The sequence below is a fragment of the Panthera onca genome, chromosome C1 (assembly GCF_046562875.1).
Source record: "Panthera onca isolate mPanOnc1 chromosome C1, mPanOnc1 haplotype 2, whole genome shotgun sequence".
Lineage (NCBI taxonomy): Eukaryota > Metazoa > Chordata > Mammalia > Carnivora > Felidae > Panthera > Panthera onca.
Genome location: NC_138346.1, coordinates 121,157,572 through 121,182,168, shown reverse-complemented (window position 1 = coordinate 121,182,168; position 24,597 = coordinate 121,157,572). Strand labels below are relative to the sequence as shown.

The following is a 24,597-nucleotide window of genomic DNA, read 5'->3' as shown; positions in this document are numbered from 1 at the left end:
TGGAACCATGGTCCTCTTAAAAGTTTGTTATTGAAAGAGAAACACTGTAAAGGCCAAGCTTGCCACCATAGTGTGTCTGCCTTCGGTGGGAAAATCTCTGGGGGCAGAAGTTATGTTTTGTGTGGCTTCCTGTGAATCCTCCTTATGTACTTTTTCCCCCTTCCTATCTCTTAAAATTCAAACTTCGAATATAATAGCAAAATTCTGGAAAACTATGTAAGAATAGGTCAAGAGTCTTAGTTAAAGCTATAGAAAAAAATTTATGTACAAGGGTGTTTAGTGCATTTATAAAAACAAAGAGTTATTACATGTTTAGTAACAGTTAGATGGTTAAATAAATTATGGCACATCCACAGTGGATATTATGGATCCAGTAATAGAGACTCCTCATGGTATAATTAATAGGCTATTACCTGCACATATACACATATAAATATATACATGTATATATATACACACGTATAGATAAAACATGTAGATAAATGTCTTCATATGTATTTCCACATCAAAACATTGTTTTTACTTTTGTAATCAGAAAAAAAAACAGTCTTTTAAGTAAATTCAACTACAACCATATTTTCCTGCCTCAAATTTAATTGCTGTTTTTGTGCCTAGAATCAAAAGGAATTTTTTGAGCTGCAAGAAAATTTAGAGGTCATTCATTCCAACAGAAACCACCACAATCCATTTCTTCCTCCTACACACATTCCCAGTGCTAAAAGTATCTTTACAACATACAGAGTATTGTGTCATAAAGTCTTCTGTTAATCTTTTCGGTTGATGGGCAGCTCACTGCCTCGGAAGGCCAACCCATGCCACTGTTCAAAAGCCTTTCTTATTAGAAAACTCTTTCTTACATTGAGTTTAAATCTGCTTCACTGTGAGCTCCATTCAGTGATACATGTTTTGCCCTTTGGAAGTATACAGTCTGCTGCATATTTGCCAGGCTAAAGATTGCAGGTTTGTGTACTATTTCTTTCTATGGCACTGGTCTGCTTGCCTTCTGTGGATATGAGTCCATGGTTTTCTGGACTGAACACTGCATTTAAGATGTGGTTAAACCAGTTCAGGTTACCAGTCCCTACTTTGGTCATTATAGTCACATCAATGCAAGATAATACTCTTCTATTTTCTAGTAACCCTGTCAGTATAGCTTGAAATTTTGCTATTGGTCTTTTTTTTTTTTTAATGTTTATTTTTGAGAAAGACAGAGTGCAGGCGGGAGAGGGGCAGAGAGAGCAGGAGACAGAAAATCTGAAGCAGGCTCCCACTGTCAGCGCAGAGCCCTATGCAGAGCTCAAAACCCATGAACCAAGATTATGACCTGAGCCGAAGTTGGGATACTTAACTGACTAAGCCACCCAGGCGTTTTTTTTAACATGAACTAGGATAATTACTTTCTTCTATTTGATGTAATTAATTTTTCCAAAATTTATTTCATTTTATCTTTATCCTTATTAAATTTTACTTTGTTAGATTTAACATATTCTGATTTGTTGAAATTTTTTGAACTGTTGCGTTTTTCATTTAATGTATTAGCTCTTCTAGCTTTGTGACACTCACAGATTTAATGTCTTCTCTATATATACCAAATTCATCAGATCATACAGACATCTCTACCAGTACATATTTGTCTGTCTTATCCCAACTCTTCCCCGTAGTAACTATGTGGACAAGTTACTGAATTTTCTGCCTCAGGTTTATCATATGTAAAAAGAAAATTAATAATAGTATCACCTGAAAGGGTTGTTATGGAAATTAATATAGTGAAGCACTTAGAAGTATATCTGGCACAAAATACACGGTAGCAGGTGGAAAGTCATTGCAGGATGGTTGTGCTAATAGTTGGGGAAAGAAGCTAGATGCGAAGCAAAGGAGAACAAGGGCAGACTGGAACTCACAAGGACAAATGATCCCTTGTCTGTGTCTCGTGGCCTCCGACTTTGATAAGCAGCTAATTTGCAGAAGAAGCTGGCACCCTTTGCCATGGGACTCTATATGCCTGGCTTAAGAACTGGAAAAATGACTGAGGAGCTCCAACAGGAGTGGCAGGTGTTGAAGGTCTGGCAGCCTCCCCGCCCTGCAAGGTGAGCCAGGCAGTGACCGGCAAGTGCATCGTGTTAACAGCACATGGCAACACTAGACTCCTCTGACGCTTGGTGGGTGCCGCCATACTTCGGCCTCCGGCTCACGTGCAGGGTCTGTCTTCTGTAGCCAGCTCTAACCCACGAGCATACAGAGAAAGTGGTTCTGACAAATGAGTTCCAGCTTAGCTGTGTTTGACAAAGTACACAGTCACTGCAGGGGACAAGCCCTTCCAGACAATAAAAGAAATTATAAGCTACTTTATATCATATAGTGTGCAATATTTATACATAGAGGATCATTTAAAAACTGTTAATAAAGCTATAAAAACCAAGAGTTTAGTAGTGGTACAAGAGTAAATGGAGCAGTGGAACAAAACAGTTCAGAAATAAGCCCTCTTGTGTGTGGGAATTTCATCTTTGTAGAAAATCCATCCAGATCATTGAAGAAAAGTTAGATTAGTTACTAGAGGATACTAGGAAAACTGTTCATTAGGAAGGAGTCATGGCTAGTTCGCTGGATCCCTGCTAAATACCAAAAACTGATCTTACATAGAACATGCTTTAAATATAAAAAATGAAATAAAATCATGAAAAAAGTCGGAAATGTTTGTTCCCAACTCTGGGGGTGAGGATGCATGGCACAAACCCCAGAAATCATAGAAGGAAAAGATAAAACACTTTAGCCACTTGAAAATGGAAAACATCCCCAAGGGGAAAAAAAAAGAACACTAAAGTAAAAGGTGGCATTCTGGGAAAACATATTTGCAATTCATTTGATAGTAGAATAACTGAAATTTGAAATTAAGGAACAAAGGCTAAGCTAAAATAAGTAAAGGCAGTTCACTGAAAATAAAGTTGGACAATACTGTAAACACATGAAAACTAAATGTTTGACCCACTCATAGAGAAATGACGTAAATTAATCAAATATTATGTTTTACTATCAGATTACCTCAGATTTTAAAAATTTATATTCTGGTGTGGGCAGGGATATAAGGATCTAGTCATACAGGAGGGGTGAGAGTGTTGTTTGATGTGGGGGGTAAAGATCATTGGGAAAGAACCTATTGAAATACTAAGTTCACATTAATTTTGCTCCAGTAGTCCTACTTTTCGAACTGTCCTGCAGGTATACTCCACCAGGTGAGAAAGAGGGATGAAAAAGATGCCTCTTGCCTCCACATTGTCCACCTTCTTTGCTCCTATATTGAATAATTGAGATTAAGTGCTGCATGTATCTTTTCGGTCACGTCTCCTGCTGAACCACTTAGCAGGTCTATACCTGCTTACTATGCATTTTCACTTACGTGTCCTTCTCTTGCTGCCCCTTCTGCATGCGATTCCTCATTCCTTTTTTATCCCTAACAAACTCTTAACTAGGTTTTCAAGGTGTAGCTTAGATATCACTGTCTGTGAGTTCTCTCCAACACTAAGGCAGAATTAATCGATCCTTAATTATACTCACGATACTTCCTTGTCCTAATAGACTACAGGAAATATTAATGCCCTAGAGTTTAGTTTCACGTTTGGGTTACAGTATACACTCAACAAATGTTTGTTGAATGATACAGAATGAACAGCTTAGCTCTTGTCATATTTAAAATTAGTTGTGTAAACATCTTTTTCCTCTATATTGTGCAGTTCCTCAAAAATCAAGGCCAAATGGATTGTTTTTAATATAGCTTTTTTTTAATCATAAAAATAAAATGTGGATATGGCAAAATGAATTAAACAGAAAAAAAACGGAGAAGAAAAATTTCTCTGGATTCCACATCCAGTCTCACTTCCCAAAGATAACTATTATTCAACAGTTCTTGAGGTATCCTTTTAGAGGTTTTCAGGGTATAAGCAAACATGTAAAAATATATATTTATAATGTGTATCCTTTTAATAGCCTTTTCCCCCCTCCCCTCCCCACAGATGCAATCATGTATACCTGCTGTTCTGAGACTTGCAATTTTCATCTTACTCTTTATCTAGAAAAGGTTTCCATATGGACACATAAATCCACTGAGGAGTATGTCATTTGCTTAATCAGTACTCTATTGTTAGATATAGAAGTTCGTTCTAGTTTTTTGCTGTTATAAACGTTTCAGTGAGTATCCTTTTATATATAACTCTGCTCCCTGTATGAATATAAATAGTCATTTATATTCCTTACAGTAGAATGGCTGGGTCAAGGGGCATGTGCATTTGAGTTATGATCATTTTAGTTAAACAGAGTTAAGTCTAGAGAACTAACTCTTCACAAAACTTCTCACAGATGGAAAGCTCTGAAAGTTCAGGGGAAAAAGTATTTTAGAAAATTAACTGATTAGAAACATTAGAATTGAGAATATTCTGAGAAGTAACAAAATATTTAGATAGTACTTGATACGTAAAGTAAGCTTTGAATGAGTAGGCTTTTTAGAAGTCAGTCTTAAATTATTTTGAATTTTTAAGTGATTCAAAATAAACTCAAGAGAATAAGTCACTTGATTTTTTTTTCTATAGGTTAAGAACACAGATAAAAAGTCAAAACTGTTGGAAGTTCTTAGGAAATTAATAGGGATAAAGGTTTCAGAATTTGCTCACCCTTTTAAACTATTATTTCCTGGGGTTCTTAATTCTACCTCTTTACTCTTGATGTGTCCTTATCTACTAAGTAAATGGTGATCAGAATATAGAGATGACACACTGTAGTGTATGAAATAATTCATCCAACAAATACTTGATGCCTCATATGTGCCTTTGCTGTTTTATGTGCCAGAGATAACAGCAGTGAATGTATAGAGAACAGTCTTGACATCAAGGAACTCACAAATTGTGTTCACACTCCCCTTGACTTCCAACTGCTGTGTTTTTTGAGTGCCTGTCCGTAAAAATAGGCCCTGTGTATATATATCATCTGTACTTTCCATTATTCTCTCGTCTTTCCTTTATTTTTTTCAGCACTATTCCCACCTGATACATGCATTTGTTTTTTTATCTGTCTCTACCAGTAAGTAGAATGTAAGCTTCATAACTGCAGGAACTTTTCCTTTTAACTACTCTCACCTCCCTAGCACCCAGTACACAGTGTAAGAGACACTCAATAAATATGTGTTATGTAAGAACAAAGTTGGCTATTTGCATCTGTACTCTGATGCTCTTAGGTCGTAGTTTGTTTTTCCAGCCTTATTGAGATCTAATTGACGTACAGTGTTGTGTAAATGTAAGGTGTACAGAGTGGTTATTTAATACATCTGTCTTAATTGTAATATGATTACCACCCGTAGTGTTAGCTAATGCCTCCATCATGTCACGTACTTAACCATTTCTCTTTTGTGAGAACGTTTAAGATCTCTCTCAGCCACTTTCAGGTATATAATACAGCATTGTTGACTGTAATCTAATGCTCTACATTAGATCCCCAGAACTCACCTTCCAACTAGAAGTTTCTACACGAGTATGGCCTTTGAAGATTCCACTTATGGATATCGTACGATCTTTGTCTTTTCTTGTCTGACTTATCTCACTTAGCATAGTTCCCTCAAGGTCCATCCATGTTGCAAATGGCAGGAAATCCTCTCTCTTAGGGCTGAATAGTATTTCTGTGTGTGTGTATGTGTGTGTGTTTTATGCATACCATGTCTTCTTTATCCATTCATTAGTTGGTAGACACATAGGTTATTTCCATATCTTGGCTATTGTGAAGCTTAACGGTGCAATAAACATGGGAATGCGGATATTTCTTTGATACACTGTTTTCATTTCCTGTGGATGCATACCCAAAAGTGAGATTACTGGATCATAAGGCATTTTTATTTTTAATTTTTTGAGGAATCTCCATACTGTTTTCCATAACAGCTGCACCAGTTTACATTCCCACCAATAGCACGCAACATCTCTCTTGTTTTTTTGATGACAGCCATTTTAACAGATGTGAGTTGATATCATTATGGTTTTGATTTGCATTTCCCTGATGATTGGTGATGTTGAGCGTGTTTGCATGTGCCCGTTCATCATTTGCATGGTTTTCCTGGACAGATGTCTATTTAGTTCTTTGACCCACTTTTTAATTGCTTCATTTTTGTTATTGAGTCATATGAGATCTTTATATATTTTCTATGTTAACCCTTTATCATATATGCAATTTACAAATATTTTCTCTGATTCTATAGGTTGTCCTCCATTTTGTGTGTGTGTGTGTGTGTGTGTGTGTGTGTGCGCGCGTGTGTGTGTGTGGTTTTACTCTGCAGAAACCTTTTAGTTTGGTGTAGTTCCATTTATTTATTTTTGCGTTGTTTTCTGCACTTTTGGTGTCATAGCCAAAAAATCATTGCTGAGGCTCAAGTCAAGGAGCTCTTCCTGTGTTTTCTTCTAGGAGTTTTGCAGTTTCGGGTGTTAAATGGTAGTTTTTAGTTGTGTCATTTTATCATTTCCAATTATATATATCTTTAAATTTTTTTTCGTGTTTTATCCATTTTCTGAGAGAGAGCAGGGGAGGAGCAGAGAGAGAGAGGGAGACACAGAATCCAAAGCAGGCTCCACGGCCTGGAGCCTGATGTGGGGCTCGAACTCATGAACCATGAGATCATGACCTGAGTTGTAGTCAGACGTTTTAACTGAATGAGCCACCCAGGCACCCTCTAATTATATTTTTAAGGCACTCTCTGATCATCCTATATAAAATTTCAGATTGCTCCCTTTTCCCGTATCATTTCCCCTTACTTCACCTTTACTCCACAGCACCCAACTTCTAACATACTATGTCATTTCCATAGGCATTCCCCAACTTAGAGTATAAGCATATACTATATAAGCATAAGGGCAGTGATTTTTGTGTATTTTAGTTATTCTATCTCTGTATCTATGGTGGGACCACACCTACTTGTTTCAGAATTAAGTATCTGTTAAATAAAAGATTGAATTATTTGATTCCAAGAGAGACAGCTGAAAAAGAACGATTTTATACGGTCTTGCAAAAATGGGAACAGGAGAAGAGACCTACTTTATTTCTTGGTTGAGGCTCCAGGCTTAAATTCAGAATTCAGTTAGTGCTAGAAGATCGCTCACAGTGAATGCGTGAAGGAGTTGATGAAGCAGGAAGAAAAGGCCCAGGACCTTTGAAATGAGATGTCAAAAGTGAGGGCGTCAGGGCAGTGGACCTGCTTTCAGTAGAGGCAGAGGTTGAGATGCCCACAAGGAGAGCAGAAACCATGCACGCCAACTAGTGCTGGAAGTTTTGGTGCACCTGGGACCGTGGTTCTGAAGCTTGCGCTTGCGTCAGAATCACCTGGAAAGCTTGCAAAACAAGATTGCTAGGCTCTGTCACCAAAGTCTCATTAGTCGTGTTGAGTGGGGTCTAAAAATCTGCACTTGTAACAAGTTTCCAGGTGATGCTGATGCTCCTGGTCTAGGGAATCACACTCTGAGAACCCCTGACACCTGTGAATCAGTAAACCATTATGGAAGAAGTTAGGGATCAAGGAATTCCCTGCACTGACGAGGGATAGCCAGTACACCTTGAGGTCGGGTGGGCAAGTCATTGCCAAGTGCCTGTTCATGTGATCCAGTCTCCTCAAATGGTATACTGGAGGACGAAAACCATGGTCTCCCTGTTTTCTGATTCCTCTTAGGATGTCCCACAGTGTCACAGTGCAATCCAAATGTTAGACAGTAGGGACACACACATACACAGAGTGAATATCACTTTCACCATGAAGCATTTTTTTCAGTGTCAAAACTGTGTACTTTGAAACATCCTTGCCTTTTTTTTCCCTGCAGCAGAGGGAGCTACAACCCAAATTGTATTTATGTGGCAGTAACACATAATAAGGTTATTTTCCTTTTTCATCCTTTTCCTTTAGTTTTCTTTATTTTAACTTTAAAAATCCACTTTATCGAAGTATTTTAGATGTGCAGTTCATTGTCTTGGGCAAATATATAAGCCTGGGTAATGACCACCCCAGTCACTCTGGAACATTTCCATCCTAGTCTTGCAGTGATGGTGGTTTTCACCCCACCCCCAACGCTTAGCTGCTTTTGATCACTGTAGGTTGCCTGTCTGGCACTTCATATAATTGGGATCATGTAGTATGCACTTATTTGGGTCTGCTAATTTTTTCAGCATAATGTTTTTTAGATTAATCAGTGTTGTTGCATGTATCACTTTTTTCTTTGGTAAGTAGTATTCTGTTGTATGGATATACTGTGTTTTGTGTATCTGTTCTCTCTCTATTTTTTTGGTTGTAAAACTTGAGTTTATTTATAGAAAAACACATGGTACCATATAATTTTTTTCCTAAGGAAGTCTTAGCATATATACATGGTTATGCAGTTTAGAACAGCCCCAACCAAAATAATGCCCTGGCATATTATTTTTTTAGTATATATGTATGTATTTTAAGTTTTTACTTAAATTCCAGTTAGTTAACATATAGTATAATATTGGTTTCAGGAGCAGAATTTATTGATTCATCATCTGCATACAACACCTAGTGCTCATCACAAGTGCCCTCCATAATGCCCATCACCCACTTAGCCCATCTTGTCTCCAGAAACCTTCAGTTTGTTCTCTATAGTTAAGAGTCTCAGGGCACCTGGGTGGCTCAGTCAGTTGAAGGACCCACTCTTGATTTTGGCTCAGGTCATGGCCCCAGGGTGATGGGATTGAGCCCTGCGTGGAGCCTCCTTGAGACTCTCTCTCTCTCTCTCTCTCTCTCTCTCTCTCTCTCTCTCCCTCCCTCCCTCCCTCCCTCCCTCCCTCCCTCCCTCCGTGTGTGTGTGTGCGTGTGTGTGTGTGTGTGTGTGTGCGCGCGCGTGCCCCTCTACCCCTGCTCACACTCTGTGTCTCTCTAAAATTAAAAAAAAAAAAAAAAATTAAAAGAACCTTTTTTTTAATTAAAAAAAATATTTTATTCATTTATTTTTGAGAGAGAAGGAGAGTGCAAATGGGGGAGAAGGACAGAGAGAAAAGGAGACACAGAATCCGAAGCAGGCTCCAGGCCCTGAGCTGTCAGCACAGAGCCCGATGTGGTGCTCAAACTCATAAACCATGAGATCGTGACCTGAGCCAAAGTCGGATCCTCAACTGAGCCACCTAGGTGCCCCCACCCCCGAAAAAAAGAGTGTCTTATAGTTTGCTTCCCTCTCTTTTTTTCTCCCCTTCCCCTATATTCATCTGTTTTGGTTCTTAAATTCCACGTATGAGTGAAATCATATGGTATTTGTCTTTCTCTGACTTATTTTGCTTAGCATTATACTCTCTAAATCCATCCACGTGATTGCAAATGGCAAAATGCATTCTTTTTTATGGCTGAGGAATATTCCATTGTGTATATATATACCACACCTCCTTTATCCATTCATCAATCAATGGATCTGTCTTCTCTTTGATGGCATTAGTCATGTGCTTTTGAAAGGAATCAGGGAAAGAAGAGGAATTATGTTTGTTTAGCATTTGATTACATGTATCTAGCTCTTAATTTTTTTATTTCTAGGAATTTTTTAATTCTTCCCTTAAAAGTAATGGTATCTAATTTGCTATTATCAAATAAACAATTATTACCAGTTTGCCATTATTAAATAAAATATTTAAATATTTTAATCTTGGTGCTTCTTAGAGATGGTAAAGAAGAACCCATAGCAGTCAAAATTTGTGGCACTGGTCTTCCTGTCAAAACTCAAGTAAATATCGTTGCCTAAAGTTTGTTATTCAAAATTTGAAATGCCTTTTAAAAATTTCTAGTGAGACTTCCAGTTCTCCCTTTGCAAATAATTTTACTAATCAAGTTTTTTCTTGATATTTTAGCTAGGTTTGCTAATTAGCTGCTCTTTCTAGAGAGAATATTTTAGAATGATAAAACTAGTAATACATGAGGAGAGTAATAGACTTGTGACCAGGAAATATACCAGAATGCTAATGGTAGCATCTAGGAGGTAAGTATGTGTGGGTTTCACTGTAAAATTCTTTCAAAGTTTCTGAGGTGTGAAGGTTTTATAGTAAAATACTAGAGCGGGGAGGAGGGGAAAGCTAGTGAATTGTTGCACAGGACAGATATTGTTACAAATGTTGCTATCCTGTCCTCTGGTAGTTCTGGTTTTGCTTTTTATAGCTCCTGTTATCTGCCTGCGCCTGTAAAGTTATTCTCAGTATAAGCAAATGAAAGCCCAGTTAGCCAGCTATCAGACTATTAAAGCTTATCCCCTAGTGAACAAGGTTTTGAAGTAGGTTCAAAGACAGTTCTGATAATGGTTTTGTCAATAAAGCATCAAGGGTAGTATGACTTTTAAGTTCATAAGCAAAAGTGTGTAAGTAATATATTTGAGAGAGAGGCAGGAATCAATGAGATGATTGGGGTGAGGATTGTTAGCCTAGGAAAAAATAATTCAAGAGGGAAGTCTGGGAAAACAGAGCCACTGTTCCCTTCCATTTATCTTTTATCTTGTCTGTAACTGGATCCTAAAGTTAACCTCCTGCCATGAGAGAAGGACTGTTTTTCCAGCTGGATGAGGAAAGTAGCATATGAGGTCTCCTGTTCTGTGCTTTTCTATGCTCTGACAGCTGATTTGCAAACTAAGTCCAATTCAAAAATATTTATTAAGTAACCACTCTCTTTCCAGAATTGTGCGATTTGGGAATTAAAGCATATGAAGCATAATACCGTATGAGGAACTTGCAGGCTAGTTAAGAAATCTCTTCCTTCTGGCAACGGGCAAATTCAATAAAAGTACAGAGTATATAGTCAAGTACCAAATAGAATATAAGTCTTTTAGATTCAAAGAAGGGAAATTTGGCTTGGGCTAGAGCAGTCATGAAGAAAGTTTGAGATAATGCTAAATGATACCTGATATGTTAATAGGTGAGGCAAAGCAGAAAGTCATTTCATGAAAAGAGATCCAGCTTGAGAAAAGAAATGCTACCTCTCTTTAAAAAGACAGTAAGAGGGGCGCCTGGGTGGCTCAGTCGGTTAGGCGTCCGACTTCACCCCAGGTCATGATCGCGCGTTTCATGAGTTCAAGCCCTGCGTCGGGCTCTGGGCTGACAGCTCAGAGCCTGGAGCCTGCTTCGGATTCTGTGTCTCCCCTTCTCTGTCTGCCCCTCCGCTGCTTGTGCTGTCTCTCTGTCTCTCAAAAAAATGAATAAATATTAAAAATAAATAAATAAATAAATAAAAAGAAAACTAGACTGACTAAAGAATATTCGTTAGAAGTAATGGGAGATAGGCTTCTAAAATCAAAATCAGGGAAGCAACTATATGGATGAACATTGAGAACATCATGTTAAGTGAAATGAGCCAGTCACATAAAAGACATACTGTTAGGATTCCACTTACATGAAGTACCAGTGACCAAGCTGGTTGATAGGAAGAGAAAGCAGAAGGTGGTTACCAGGTGCTGGAGGTAAGGGAAGGGGGAATTGTTGCTTTCAAGGGTATCGAGTTTCAGTTTGGCAAGGTGAAAGAGTTCAGGAATCTGTTTCACAATAGTGTGAATATAGCAACACTGCTCAGCTTAAAAATGGTTCAGATGGTAAATTTCTTTGTCTCTTTTTTAAAGGGGACACACAGTGTTCCATTCGTTTCAGGTGTGCAACATGCTGCTTCAACAGGTCCCTGTATGCTGTGCTCACCGCAAGTGTAGCTGCCATCTGTCACCATACCGTGCTGTTACAGTACCATTGCCCACATTGCCTGTTGTGACCTTTTATCCACATTATCCATTTATTCATTTTATAACTGGAAGCCGGTTTCCCTCTCCCCTCCCCCATTTTACCCATTCCTCCACCACCTCCCCTTTGGCAACCATCAGTTTGTTCTCTGTGTGGGTCTGTTTCTGCTTTTTGCTTGTTTATTCCTTTATTTATTTATATTTATTTTTGATTCCATAGATGAGTGAAATCAGAGGGCATGTATCATTCTCTGACTTTTTCCACTTAACATAATACCCTCCAGGCCCATCCATGCTGTCACAAATGGCAGGCTTTCATACAGTGGTAAATTTTATATTGTGTGTTTTCTTACCACAATAAAAAAAAAAAAAGAAGCAATGGCACACTAAAAAGGGAATCATAAGATAAAATGCAAAGCATCTACACTTTAACTCCAACCTCTTCCTCCAATCCCTATAACCTATACTAGGGCTGAAATTAAAGGAAAACAAATATGGCTGAGAGAAAATTAGAGCCCTAAAGGAAGAAAAGTAACTTATTTTAAATGACTGCAAGGATCCTAAGAAATTACATATCAAGGTGCTACTGCAAATGTAATATTATAATCAGTATTCTTTCAGGAATGATGGAGGGAAACAACAGAATAGCTAGCTAATTTTAAAGAAGGGGAAAAGTTGGATTGAGGAAAATAAAAGTAGATGGATTTAATGTCCATTTTCACGAAATTCTAGAAAGTCATGATATGAAGACTCTGGAGAAGAATTAGTAATCAAGAAAAACCAGAAAGGCTTCCTCAGAACAAGTTCTCGGTCCACCAACTCTAATGTCCTTTGTGGATTGGTTTAATAATAGAGGATTAAGTGATTCCATGAACATGGAATGGAAGAGCAGGCCTCTTCCTCTAAGATGAAGTCACAAGGTTCAGAATTTACCCTTCCACCCAAAGCAAACAGATAAATAATATAGGCTACAGTGGCTTTCAAAACACCGGAGAGGAGGCAGTGAAGGGACGTGATCTCTGAGAGACGGGAGACAAACGAGCAGCCCAGGGTTTGCCCCAGCTTGCCGCCTCCATAAGTTTCTGGGCCGCAGCATAGGGCAGGGTACCTGAGGCACAGTCTCCCTAAGGAGCTGGAATTGTGAGTCCAAGGAAACTAAGATAGCTGGTGTTCACAGGAGAGAGCTGCACAGAGAGAACCTGGGAGAATCCCCAAGAGTATTCAGCAGAGGAAAGAAACGATGCCTGAGTTTGGGGGAAAGAATCATCTATGAGGGTTAAAGGGAACAGCTTACGGTGATCACACAAGGCTCAGGAACAGGCAGTGCCTATTCCCAATAGCCTGGCTGGAAAATCTCATAATTTCACAGGGCACTGAGTAGAGTACTTGGGACGGTCCTGCCTCAGTAGTGGGGAACAATTTATTGCTTTGGATCTACATAATCACAAACGTAAGTCCTGAAGGGATCAAGCTGTTTCCAAGTAACTTAACTATATATCTGGACAAAACTCAAGATTTATAGGAATACAAAATTATCCATCAACCAAAAGGTAAAACTCCTAATGTCTGGCATCCAGCCAAAGATACCATGTGTACAGTAAGGCAGGAAAATATGATCAACAATGAAAATAACCAACTGAAACTAAGAATTCATATAGCTGTTAGAATTAGCAGATGACATTAAAACAGTTGTTTTGATTATATTCCATATATTCAAAAACTTAAGTAGAAACATGGATATAAAAACCCAAATCAAACTTCTAGAAATGGAAACTGCAATGTCTGTGTTGAAAAAAATACCATATAGAATTAATAGTAAATTAGACATTGTAAAAGAAAAGATTAGTGAACTTGAAGACATTGCAATTAAAATAAAAATGAAATGAGCAAAAAAAAGAGAATCTTATAAAAATGCAGAGAGTATTGGTGAGCTGTGTAACAACTATAGGTGGCCTAAAATATGTGAAATTGAAGTTTCTGAAGGAGAGGATAGAGAAATGGATTAAAAAAATATATATTGGCCCAAATCTTTCCAAACTTGATGTAAACTCTACACCCACACATCCAAAAAGCTGAATAAACTCCAAGGACAAGAAGCATGAAGACTAATTACTTCACTAAGGCACCTTAAAACCAGTTGATAATGAAAAGAATCTGAAAAGCAACCAGAGGAAAAAAGACAAGTTAGGTAAAAAGGAGCAAATATAAGAATGGCAGCAGCGTGCTCATTGGAAACAAGACTAATATTCCTCATATATATATGGTTTTAGCAAATCAAATCTAACAACCTATTAAACAGGTAATACATCATGACCAACTGGATTTATTTATCCCAGGCGTGGAGATTTGATTTAACATTTGAAAATCAGTGAGCTGAAAAAGAAAAACATATGATCACTTCAATAGACCTAGAAAAGTTATTTGACAAAATTGAACTTCCTTTCCTGATAAGACTCTTAGCAAACCAGGAGTGGATAGGAACTCCCTCAACCTGATAAAGGGCATAAGGGAAAAACCTACAGCTGACCTCATACTGAAAAACTGAATGTGTTCCTCCTAAGATCAGGAATAAGATAAAGATGTCTGCCTGTTCTCTTCACTTCTATTTAGTCTTGGACTGGAGTTTCTAGCTAGTATAGTCAGCCAAGAAAAAGAAACAAAAGATATCCAGACTAGAAAGGAAGAAGGAAAACAATCATTTTTTTCGTAAAAAAAAAACAAAAACAAAAAACCCGTGATTATCAAGGTAGGAAATTCTAAGGAGTTCTCAGAAAGTTACTAGAATTAATAAGCATTTAGCAGAGTTGTGAATGCAAGATTAAGATGTCTGAATTAATTATGTATATACTAACAATAAACAATCAAATTGAAAGTTAAACCACTTAACAATAGTGTAACGTTATAAAATATTTAGGGGTGAATCTTGACAAGACACATAAAAGACCTGAACACTGGACACTAAAACTCAGTGCTGAAAGAAATTAAAGATCTAATTAAATGGAGAGATTCACTTGGGTGATGGACTCAGTATTGTTAATTCTCCCCAGATTGATCAATCTGTAGATTAAATGAAATCCCATTCGAAATCTCAAGAGGTTTTTTTATAGAAATGAATAAGCTGTTTTTAAATTTAATGTTGAAATGTGAAGAACCTAGAATAACCAAAACAAGTTTGAAAAAGAACACGGTTGAAAGCCTAACACTTCCTGGTTTCAAGACTTACTATAAAGCTATGATAATCAAAACACAGTGATATTGGTATAATGGTAGGTAAATATATCAATGGAACAAAATAGAGTCCAGAGAAAACCTGAGATATATTTGAGCACCTGAGTTTTGACAGGTACAAAGGCATTGTGATGAGAAAAAAACAGGCTTTTCAACGAAAGGTGCTAGAATAATTTCTGTATGCATAAACAAAAAAATCTGTTCAAGGGGCGCCTAGGTGGCGAAGTCGTTTAAGCGTCTGACTCGGTTTCGGCTCAGATCACCATCTCACAGTTTGTGAGTTCGAGCCCCGCGTCAGGCTCTGCTCTGACAGTGGGGTAGCCTACTTGGGATTCTCTCTCTCCCTTTCTGTCCCCCCCCCCCCCCCGTCTTTCTTTCAAATAAATAAACTTCAAAAAAAAATCAGTTCAAAATGGATCATAGACCTAAATTTAAAACCAACAACTTTTAGTAGAAAACGTAGAAGAAAATTTTTGTGATCTTTGGCTAGGCAAAGATTTCTTAAATAACTACACCAGAAGCATGATACCTAAAAGAATGACTCGATCACTTGGTCTAAAAATTTTTATATATCTACTTTTTGAAAAATGTTAAGTTTATTTATTCTTGAGAGACAGAGCATGAGCTGGGGAGGGGCAGAGAGAGAAGACTCAGAATCTGAAGCAGGCTCCAGGCTCTGAGCTGATCCAGGCTCTGAGCTGTCAGTGCACAGCCTGATGCGGGGCTCTGACTCACAAACTGCGAGATCATGACCTGAGCCAAAGTCAGACGCTCAACCGACTGAGCCACCCAGGCGCCCCTAAAATTAAAAAAATACCTACTCTTTGGAATATGTTTGAAAGAGTATGAAAGAAAGCAAAGGAATGAGGAGATACGGCACACACTTGCAAAGTATGTAACTCACAAGAGACTTCTATCTGGGCTATATGACAAATTCTAAAAACTCAAAAATAAGATAACATGCAACCCAGTTTAAAACCTGGCAAAAGAACAGATACTTCCTAAAAGATACAGGGATGGTAAATATGTTCATGGAAAAAATACGTAACATGATCAAGTACAAATTAAAACTGTAGTGAGATACTACTATACATGTATTAGACCATCAAAATAGACCCACACCTGAAGAAATGTTGCCCTTCACTTTCGGACTTTGGACTTGTAGGGAGATGTAAGGTGTGGAGCATCATTTGAGGAGAAAGTCAAAAAAATCATGGAGATCCTGATTACTGGGGAAAAAATTGGCACTCAAGTCTTCTGCCAACCCAGAAAATCCTCTCCACAAATATAGCAGCAAAAGAAACCATTTAAAAAAATATTTTTATCGTTTAATAAGCGCTAAACCAGATTGCAATTTGCATCACAGGCAGATTGCAAAGACAGAAAATCTCACCTTCCCATATAACCAGGCGGATACAATCCATTATATACATGTTCTGAAGATAAGTGATAACTCGTCCTTAAATAAGAGTACTCTCTCCACAGCACCATTTGCCATACATAGTGCATTCTAAATTCACGTGGTAATTGGGGTGGCCATCTATGTTAATTAGTTGTCTTTATCCAAAGGAAAAATCATATACTTCCTTCTCTGTGACACGGGGTAGTAAAGCTTTGGAGAAAAGGCACCTAAGCTAGCTTCCCACAGTGATGGAGACATTGGGGTGCATCTTCCTCGACGTTTACATTACAAAAGCAGGCCTTTAGAAAAAACTAAATTGTAAAGCTGGCTTTTAAAATGAGGTACCTGTGTTTCAGAGGGACAATTAAAAGTTTTCTCAAGGCAGTGATCTAAGAAAAAGGGAAAGAAAGATAAGGTCTTTTGGCACCAGGAAAAACTTAACATTTCGTTATTAACCTTTACAAAACCTTTGCAACCCAGATTGTGTTGTACTGCTGAATTAACCATTCTTTGTCGTTGTCTTCCTCTGGGCTTTTTGTTATAGGAGCAGACCTCCTTTGTTTATGCTTATCCTATAGGATACCTAACCTCTGCATCCTAACTTATGCAGCCCCTAAAAGCAGAGGAAAAGGAGTCCCTCCCAGCTCCCTTATATCTCAAGATAAAGCCTAAGCCATTGCAGTGATCAGAAATGTCTGCTTTCTTCAGTTTATTCTTAAAAAAAAAATGCATGTTTATTTTGCGCTTGAATTTGTAATATACCCACATTAGTTTTAATATTCTTTTTCTTCCCCACCCCTTCCCCCTAAGAAAAAAAACTTTAAGGTTTGAGAAAAGATGTGGGGAAGAGCAGAGAGGGGCAGGTCTTTTGGAGAGATTAATAATGGCATGTTTTAATGTGTTACCTTTTAGAATATAATTTCCACTGAGTATCTTCAATTTGATTTGATTTCTAACCAGTCTGTTCCAAAGACATTATTTAAACATTATTAGTATAAACGAAATGGAAGTTTTAAGTACATTATTTTTCAAACAGTCTTTTTTTTTTTTAGAAGTTACATGAGCATATACATGCAAGCCTCTTTGAATTGTAACATCTTCCCATAATATACTAGATATTAGCATAGTTAAGAAGAATAAATGAGTCATCAAGGCTCGGTTGATAAGTAAATAAAGCACTCAGTAAACACACATTAACTTGACAGTTGGTTCTGTGAGCCTTACCATTTCTCTGTCGACCTTAAATTTGTCTCCTCAGATTTGCTGGACTTTTCTGTCTGTAAAAACTTGCCTGTTTGGTTACTGCCAACACTTGGGGGCACCACCACCTCCACTGAATACCTTGTCTTTAGATAAGAGACAGCTAGAAGAGACATATGTGAACAACATTGAAAATTAGCTCTGGGCGGGGGGTGGGGGTGGGGCGCCTTGGTGGTTCAATTAAGCCTCCAGCTCTTGATCTCTCGAGTTTCACGTTTCGTGAGTTCGAGCCCTGTGTCGGGCTTTGTGCTGACAGGGCGGAACCTGCTTGGAATTCTCTCTCTACCCCTCCCCAACTTGTGCCTGTGAATGGGTGCTGTCTCTCTCTCAAAATAAACAAACTTAAAAAAAAAAAAAAAACTCTAAAAATTAAGCTCCACATCCATTCAAACTGAAATGTACTTAATAGCACCTTTTTATATACCTACAGGCTTTGTCAGTGCTGTTTGTCATCTATTAAAACCATAGTTTAAGAAAAATGCTTAGTAGAGGAAAAATTGTAGTGTGGTAACTAATTTAGAGTGTAGACTTTGCTCAACTTTCGCAGCAAAACTCACTCTTCTCCAATTGTTCTGTTTTCAAAATCCTGGTGAAAAATCCTCTTCTGAATGTGTAATCCAAAGTTGAAAAGAATGTTTAGCTATATTATTTTAATTTCAAACATTGATTTTATTATAAATTTGTGAGAATGTATGTGGTGTGTGTTTATGTGAGTGTGTGTGTGTGTGTCACTGTATGTCTAAGCCCTGCTCTCCAGTCTTACTCCAGACCCCTTGGCCCAAGGATGCCAGCAGCGTTTAAGGGCCAGAGGTACCCTGGAGGTTGGGGGTGAAAGTTGTATTAGTTCCCAGCACTGCCTTAACAAGTAACCACACACTTGGTGGAATATCGGAGTCTGAAACCACTTCCCACTGAAGGTTTTCCTTTGCTGGTGGCGGCATCACTTTAATCTTCGCCTCTGGCTGCACATGACCTTCTTCCCCGTGTGTGTGTGTGTGTGTGTGTGTGTGTGTGTGTGTGTGTCCAAATCTCCCTGTCCTTTCTCCTGTAAAGATACAAGTCATTGGATTTAGGGCCCACCCTAAATCCAGGATGATTTCATCTCAAGATCCTTGACTGATTAATTCCCAAAGACCCTCTTTCCAAATAAGGTCACATTCAGAGTCTCTAGGTGGACGTGAGTAGGGGGGCACTGTTCAACCCACTACAGTAGTTTTTAATTAAAATCCATTTTTAAAATGATGGTTTAAGAATAATATCACTTTGATTATCTAAAACGTCCGCATTCGTTACTTTCTTGATTTTTCATAACCTGTGTTTATATCCGCTATGTTTCCATAGCATCTCCCGTGGAAAGGAATCATTTTTCTGGAAACTCTTGAATTTTCTGTCTCAAAGAGTGATGAGGTTAGAGCAAGCCTGATGCATCAGCCCACATTTAACAAGAGCCGTGGGATCGTACCGAGCCTAGCATTCCTGGACACGTCAGTCCCCCGAGCTCCACTGTGCTCCTAGTCCCAGAGTTAGCAGACCCGGCAGAGCTTCTTGCTATGCCCAACCAAGTCTGCTTTTTCATTTCCAATGTCTCTGCCCATGCCCTGGTGAATAAATCCGAGTCCGGCAGGTCTCAAGGTGTAGGGACAGGGAGTGAGGTTGGAAGCCTGTGACTGTCCATTCAGCTCTACCAGTTACAAAGTTGGTATACAGTCCCTGTTTATCTCAGTGCTGTGTTTTTACTCTGCCATCTAGAACTGTAATAGTAATCAGAAAAAGATTAATGTGCCTGTTTTTAAAATAGGGATTTCAGCAAAACCACTCTAAAGGACTTCTTCCGTGAAGCCTGATGCTAGGCCCAGCTAGTTATTGCTGAAATGAAGAGTTAGAACCCAGATTTCCTGACTCAGTACAGTTGGTTTTTTTATGCTTACTTTGATAACCCTTTAACAGAATTCAGATTAGAATGTGCCGAACATTATGAGTAAAAGTTATTGTTTGTGTCAGCCCTGTCATTTTGATTTCCAAGTGACCATCATGGCTTGCAGTGCCCGTGGAGAGGTCAGGAGTCTTGCTTTCATATAAACAATGTTACTACCTATTGAGAGCAATTCGAGATTCTTAGACCTCCTGTAAATCCATAGTGTTTCTGAAATTTTTATTTAACACTGCAGTAACTGCTCAAAGTATTAATACTTTGAGTAATACTAAAGTACTAAGTGCTTTAATATAATATATTATTTTATATAATATAATAATATTATATATAATATATAGACTATAATATAGAATATTATATATATAATATATACATTATATATAATGTATATGTTATATATAATGTATATATTATATATATAATATTCTATATTATAGTCTATATATATATACATATAATGTATATATACATTATATATAATGTATATATTATATATATAATCTATATTATATATATTATATATATAATATATATATTATATATAATCTATATTATAGTCTATATAGTATATCTATTATATTATTATATATTATATTTATATGTATAAATATTATATTTAATATAATATAATAGATATAATATATTATATATTATATATATAGAATATATATAATATATTTTATATTATATTATATCTATTATATTTATTATATTTATTTATTATATAATAAAGTACTTAATACTAAAGTATTAAGAGTATATAAAAGTCCTTGCTGGGGCACCTGGGTGGCTCAACCAGTTAAGCGTCTGACTCTTGATTTTCACTCAGGTCATGATCTTGAGGTTCCTGAATTCCAGCCCCACATTGTGCTCTGTGCTGACAGCATGGAGCCTGCTTGGGGTTCTCTCTCCTTCTCTCTTCCCCTCCCCCGTTCTCATGCTCACTCTCACAGTCTCAAAATAAGTAAACTTAAAAAGTCCTTTCTGTGTCCAAATAACGTACTAGTTAGTGCCTCAGTGTCTGCTAATAAATGTGAATTGATTAATTTCTAGTTGTCCTATGAACTGTAATTGGCCAAAACATATGACCAATGTTACATGTGACTCTTAAAAGAACATGAAATACTATGAAGCGGTTGTTTCATCCCGTTTCACAGCACTGTTGTCTGATGTGCTTCAGACAGGTAGGTGGGGCTTGTTTTCTAACCATCTTACTTCCAAAGTCTAGTTGTGCATCTTACTGGATTTTCTCACACACCGCACTCTTCTAGAAGTCATTGTGACTGTGTTTTAGATGATGTGAGTGACTGCGTGACTGAGTTTCATTGTGTGATGGTTTTCATCAAAGCTGCTCAAAGTAGGTTATTGGTTTCTTCTGCCACCATAGCTAGATCACACGATCTTCTTGTTGAATTCTAATCAAAGCTCATTTTTTCTCTCTTTTATTTTCAGATATTTGTATCTGCTGTTCTCCAGTGACGACCTTTTACCTTTAGACCACTGGGTATTCAATACAGAGGCTCATCCTCTGCCCGTGTTACATTTAGCCAACACCACACTTTCAGGAAATCCTGCTGTTCGATGAAAAGCAGCTCCAGAAAGACCATTCTCCCCTGTGTTTTGTTTACATGGACCACTACAGAAATCAGTCTGGAGGGGGGGCTTTTGGAAACCTGGACCTCATAAGTCAACATGGCAGGGTGAAACATGACTGTGCCCCACAAGACTTTTCAACTTGTAGATATCTCAACTTTGAAACGATTCCATTTTATACCTGACCAAAACATATTCTGGTATGTGTAGGACAGCGACCTGACACGCTTTGTTTCGTAAGGAGATGGTCACATGGGAAATCATGCCTGTTACTACTGTACTGTTTTTAGAGTCCTGGCATCCGGAGACCAGACTGCCTGAGAATAAGCCAAGAATGCGGAGCACCTTGTGGAAGTGAGGGATGGCCTTTGGAACTGATTATACATTTGTTCCTTCCAAAGTGGAGTAGCTTTCAAGTCAGATATTTACTCATCGTTTATCCCTTTTTTCTCCATTTTTAATGGAAGGAACTAAAACAAACAACAAAAGAGCAGTGGAACCGCATCAAGAGCAAGAAGTCTGGCAAAAGACAACAAAAGTACCTGTTCCTGTCTCAGTTTTCAGGTTCCCCGTTGGACGATCAGACTGGCAACCATTTCAACTCTCAATCTATTCCATCGAAATCTCTTGGTTCAATTTGATTTTCTCTGGGGGCATGATCTCACAAAGAATACTCTTCAAGTCTTCGTCTCCATACGGAATCATTGAAACTGTTGTTTATCGAAACCACTACTCACGAGCCTGGGTTTGGGATTTCGTGCATGTTGATCAGTCTAGTGTTGGTAGCATGACGACAAGTGGGGGAAATGCTGCAGTTTGTTGCCTTGAAACCCGTTTTGAGAGAAAGCCTTGGTTTTGTTGGTAGATTCTTTTCCCCGAACCAGCAAATCTACCAAGTGAATTTTATCCACTTTAACCTTCTTACAAATTTAGTAAAATCCCTCAACTTACAACTCTCTGTGGCTGGGCACAATTCGCTATACTATTATGCAGCTCCAAATTTACCTTGATGAGCCAAATTACTTTTACAACCTTACGAAATCAAAAACAAAATACAGTGAAACTTGCTCATACATTCTATCTGAAATGGGAACGGGGGGATCCTGTATTATCTCGTCAGATGAGCGAACTTTTCACAAATATTTTATGTCAAAAATAAAATTCAGCTTTTATTTTCTCCAAGGATATTTATAGAAATCCAAAGAATTAATCAGAACCACTTCGAAGTAATTTTTAGTGATAAAAGTGTGGTATAATTAATCATATTAACTAAATTTGGGATATATCTAAGGGAGTTTCTCTTACCATAAATAGATTTTGCAGTGATATTTATTTTTAAAGAAATTACTATTTCTTCATATTTGGGGGGAGGAACTGAAATTTTATCAAGAACTGTATTGTAAGATAAATATGATTGTAAGTTTTCTGTCCCTTGAATTTGTGTCACAGTGCAAGACACTTTTTCTTCTTTACGTTTAATACAAACAGCTTCCATTGACAATAAAAGTTGGGAGCATTATAATCAGTCTAGTATTTACTCTGAACTTGAAGATTTCATGAAACAGTGTTTGTGCAAGAAGCCCACCTTGGAATTCTGAAGGCTTATTTTCTTATTTTGATAGCTTTTCTTTTTCATCTCTTATTAGCACGTAGCAGATTTTAATTGGAGAAAAGATTTAATAAATTAACATAATTAAGTATTTTCTAAGGGTGATCATCTTACGCCACAAATAGTCCTCACAGTTCAGCAGTCGATCCATAAATGATAACCAAGCCCGAGATTTTTCAGGATACATAGGAAATAAGGATGTGGAGCCAGTTGCATTATTTAAGTTTTTAAGAGAGTTAAATTTTAGCACACATTTTGAAATTATAGTATCTTTTACTACTTGAAAAGTTAAAATTTTGAAATGAGAAGGGGAGATGACTAACCTGAGAAAGGGAGAATATTTGGTTCTCAAAAAACGTTAGCCTTCCTCCTAAAAGTAGCATAAGCCCACTTAGGAGTCACTCAAAAACGTGAACCCCTTGAGGTGGCGAAGACCCAGAGCCGCTGAGTAGACGGCAGCGAGTCTGCCCGTACCCTGTTCAGAAGAGGGCAGAGTAAGGGGCCTTCTTGGTCTCCCAGGAGCTTCTCAAGGAAAGAGAAGACAGAGCCTCCGCCCCCTCGGCTGACTGGGGCTTAAGAGAAGGCAGAGGTGCGTGAGTATGGCCCTTTCGGTGCAAGCAAAGAATCCGGAGAGGGGCAGGGGAAGCTTCGGTCGTCTTCACTGCCTGCTCCCTCCCTGTGATGGTAAGACTAGAGCTGACCCCAACGCTTCCATTGTTTTCTTCTCTGGATACCAAAGGCAATTAAAGTCAGCTACAAAGGACTTGCCAGTGTCATGTTTTGTTTTTATTACAGATTTTTAAAATTATTTCCTCCAGAATCAATCCTTGTCCTGTATTCTACTTAGTTTCCAAGAGTATTTACTTTCTTCCATCCCTCACAGTCCTTTGCATTTCGTAGACCTTATTCCTCAGGTTAAAATACTCATTACACGTCTAAGACTTCTCTGCAAAGAACCTAGAGATGGTCCTTTCCAGATGCCTCTTCAGAGAGCTGACACCCCGCTTTGTGCCTTTGGCGTAAGTGTGCTGAGTAGGCCAATCAGTTGGCACATGAAAGAAAAGAAAAATGGAGGTTGAACACCCCTCTCCCTTCTGCGTTTCTCTTTTAGAATTTTAGACTCATGCTTTTTTGTTGAAACTGGTATAAAATTGATAAAACCAAGCGAGTGCGGTCCTAACCAAGAAGTCTCAGCGCAGAAAAACAAGGCCCCGGTCAGAGGGTTCGTTCTTTCTGTCCTGTGTCTGGCACCACCTTACTTCTGTCTTTGAGCAGGTGTTTATATGTAAATGTAAAACCTGGATATTGGAGGAGTGTGTTCCTTTTGTGGAATGTTGATCCTCATTCTCCGTGATGTCATCTGAGGCACCCCAGGGTGCCACGCGGTTTGGAATCGGGACCATCAGCTTCTCCTCTCCACTCTCCATTGCCAAAGTCTTTGTCAGAGCCACAGATCTGTCGATAAAAGATTGCGCTTGCCATTCTCATTATGCAGCTTCCCCTCAAGCCTGGATTTCCATGAATGAATGTGTGAGCGAGTGAGAGAATGAGTGTGCAAACACGGAGTACCTAGTAGGTGCCGAGCCTTACGCCAGGCACTCGCGAGCATCAGACGTTTTGTGATTCCAGTGGCATGCATACCATTTTCACTGTTTCCCAGTCTGAATCATATTACAAAATCCCTAATTTTATATGTCACTTAAAGAGGAAAAGAAATGGTTTATAATATATTTTAAGCAACGTGTTACTATATAATACTAAGAGCTATAATTGTAGCTAATAACTAAAGCCTCTTGGAAAATGTTAAAGACATACTTGACTTCTGATACAACTTTGACTAAAATACTTACTT

General features: G+C 38.1%; 1 protein-coding gene across 2 annotated transcripts in view; it reads left to right on the top strand.

The window, feature by feature from the left end:
- MAN1A2 (mannosidase alpha class 1A member 2) overlaps positions 1–23,508 on the top strand; it is a 177,837-nt gene extending 154,329 nt beyond the window's left edge. Inside the window, exons 13-14 of one of the 2 annotated variants that reach the window (XM_078451527.1) lie at positions 7,836–7,887; positions 20,996–21,131. In XM_078451527.1, the coding sequence (XP_078307653.1) occupies positions 7,836–7,887; positions 20,996–21,022 (79 nt within the window). In that variant the 3' untranslated portion in view covers positions 21,023–21,131. Of the gene's footprint in view, positions 1–7,835; positions 7,888–20,995 lie in introns of both variants that reach the window. The other variant, XM_078451526.2, reaches the window with a different exon arrangement.
- Positions 23,509–24,597: the final 1,089 nt, after the last annotated feature.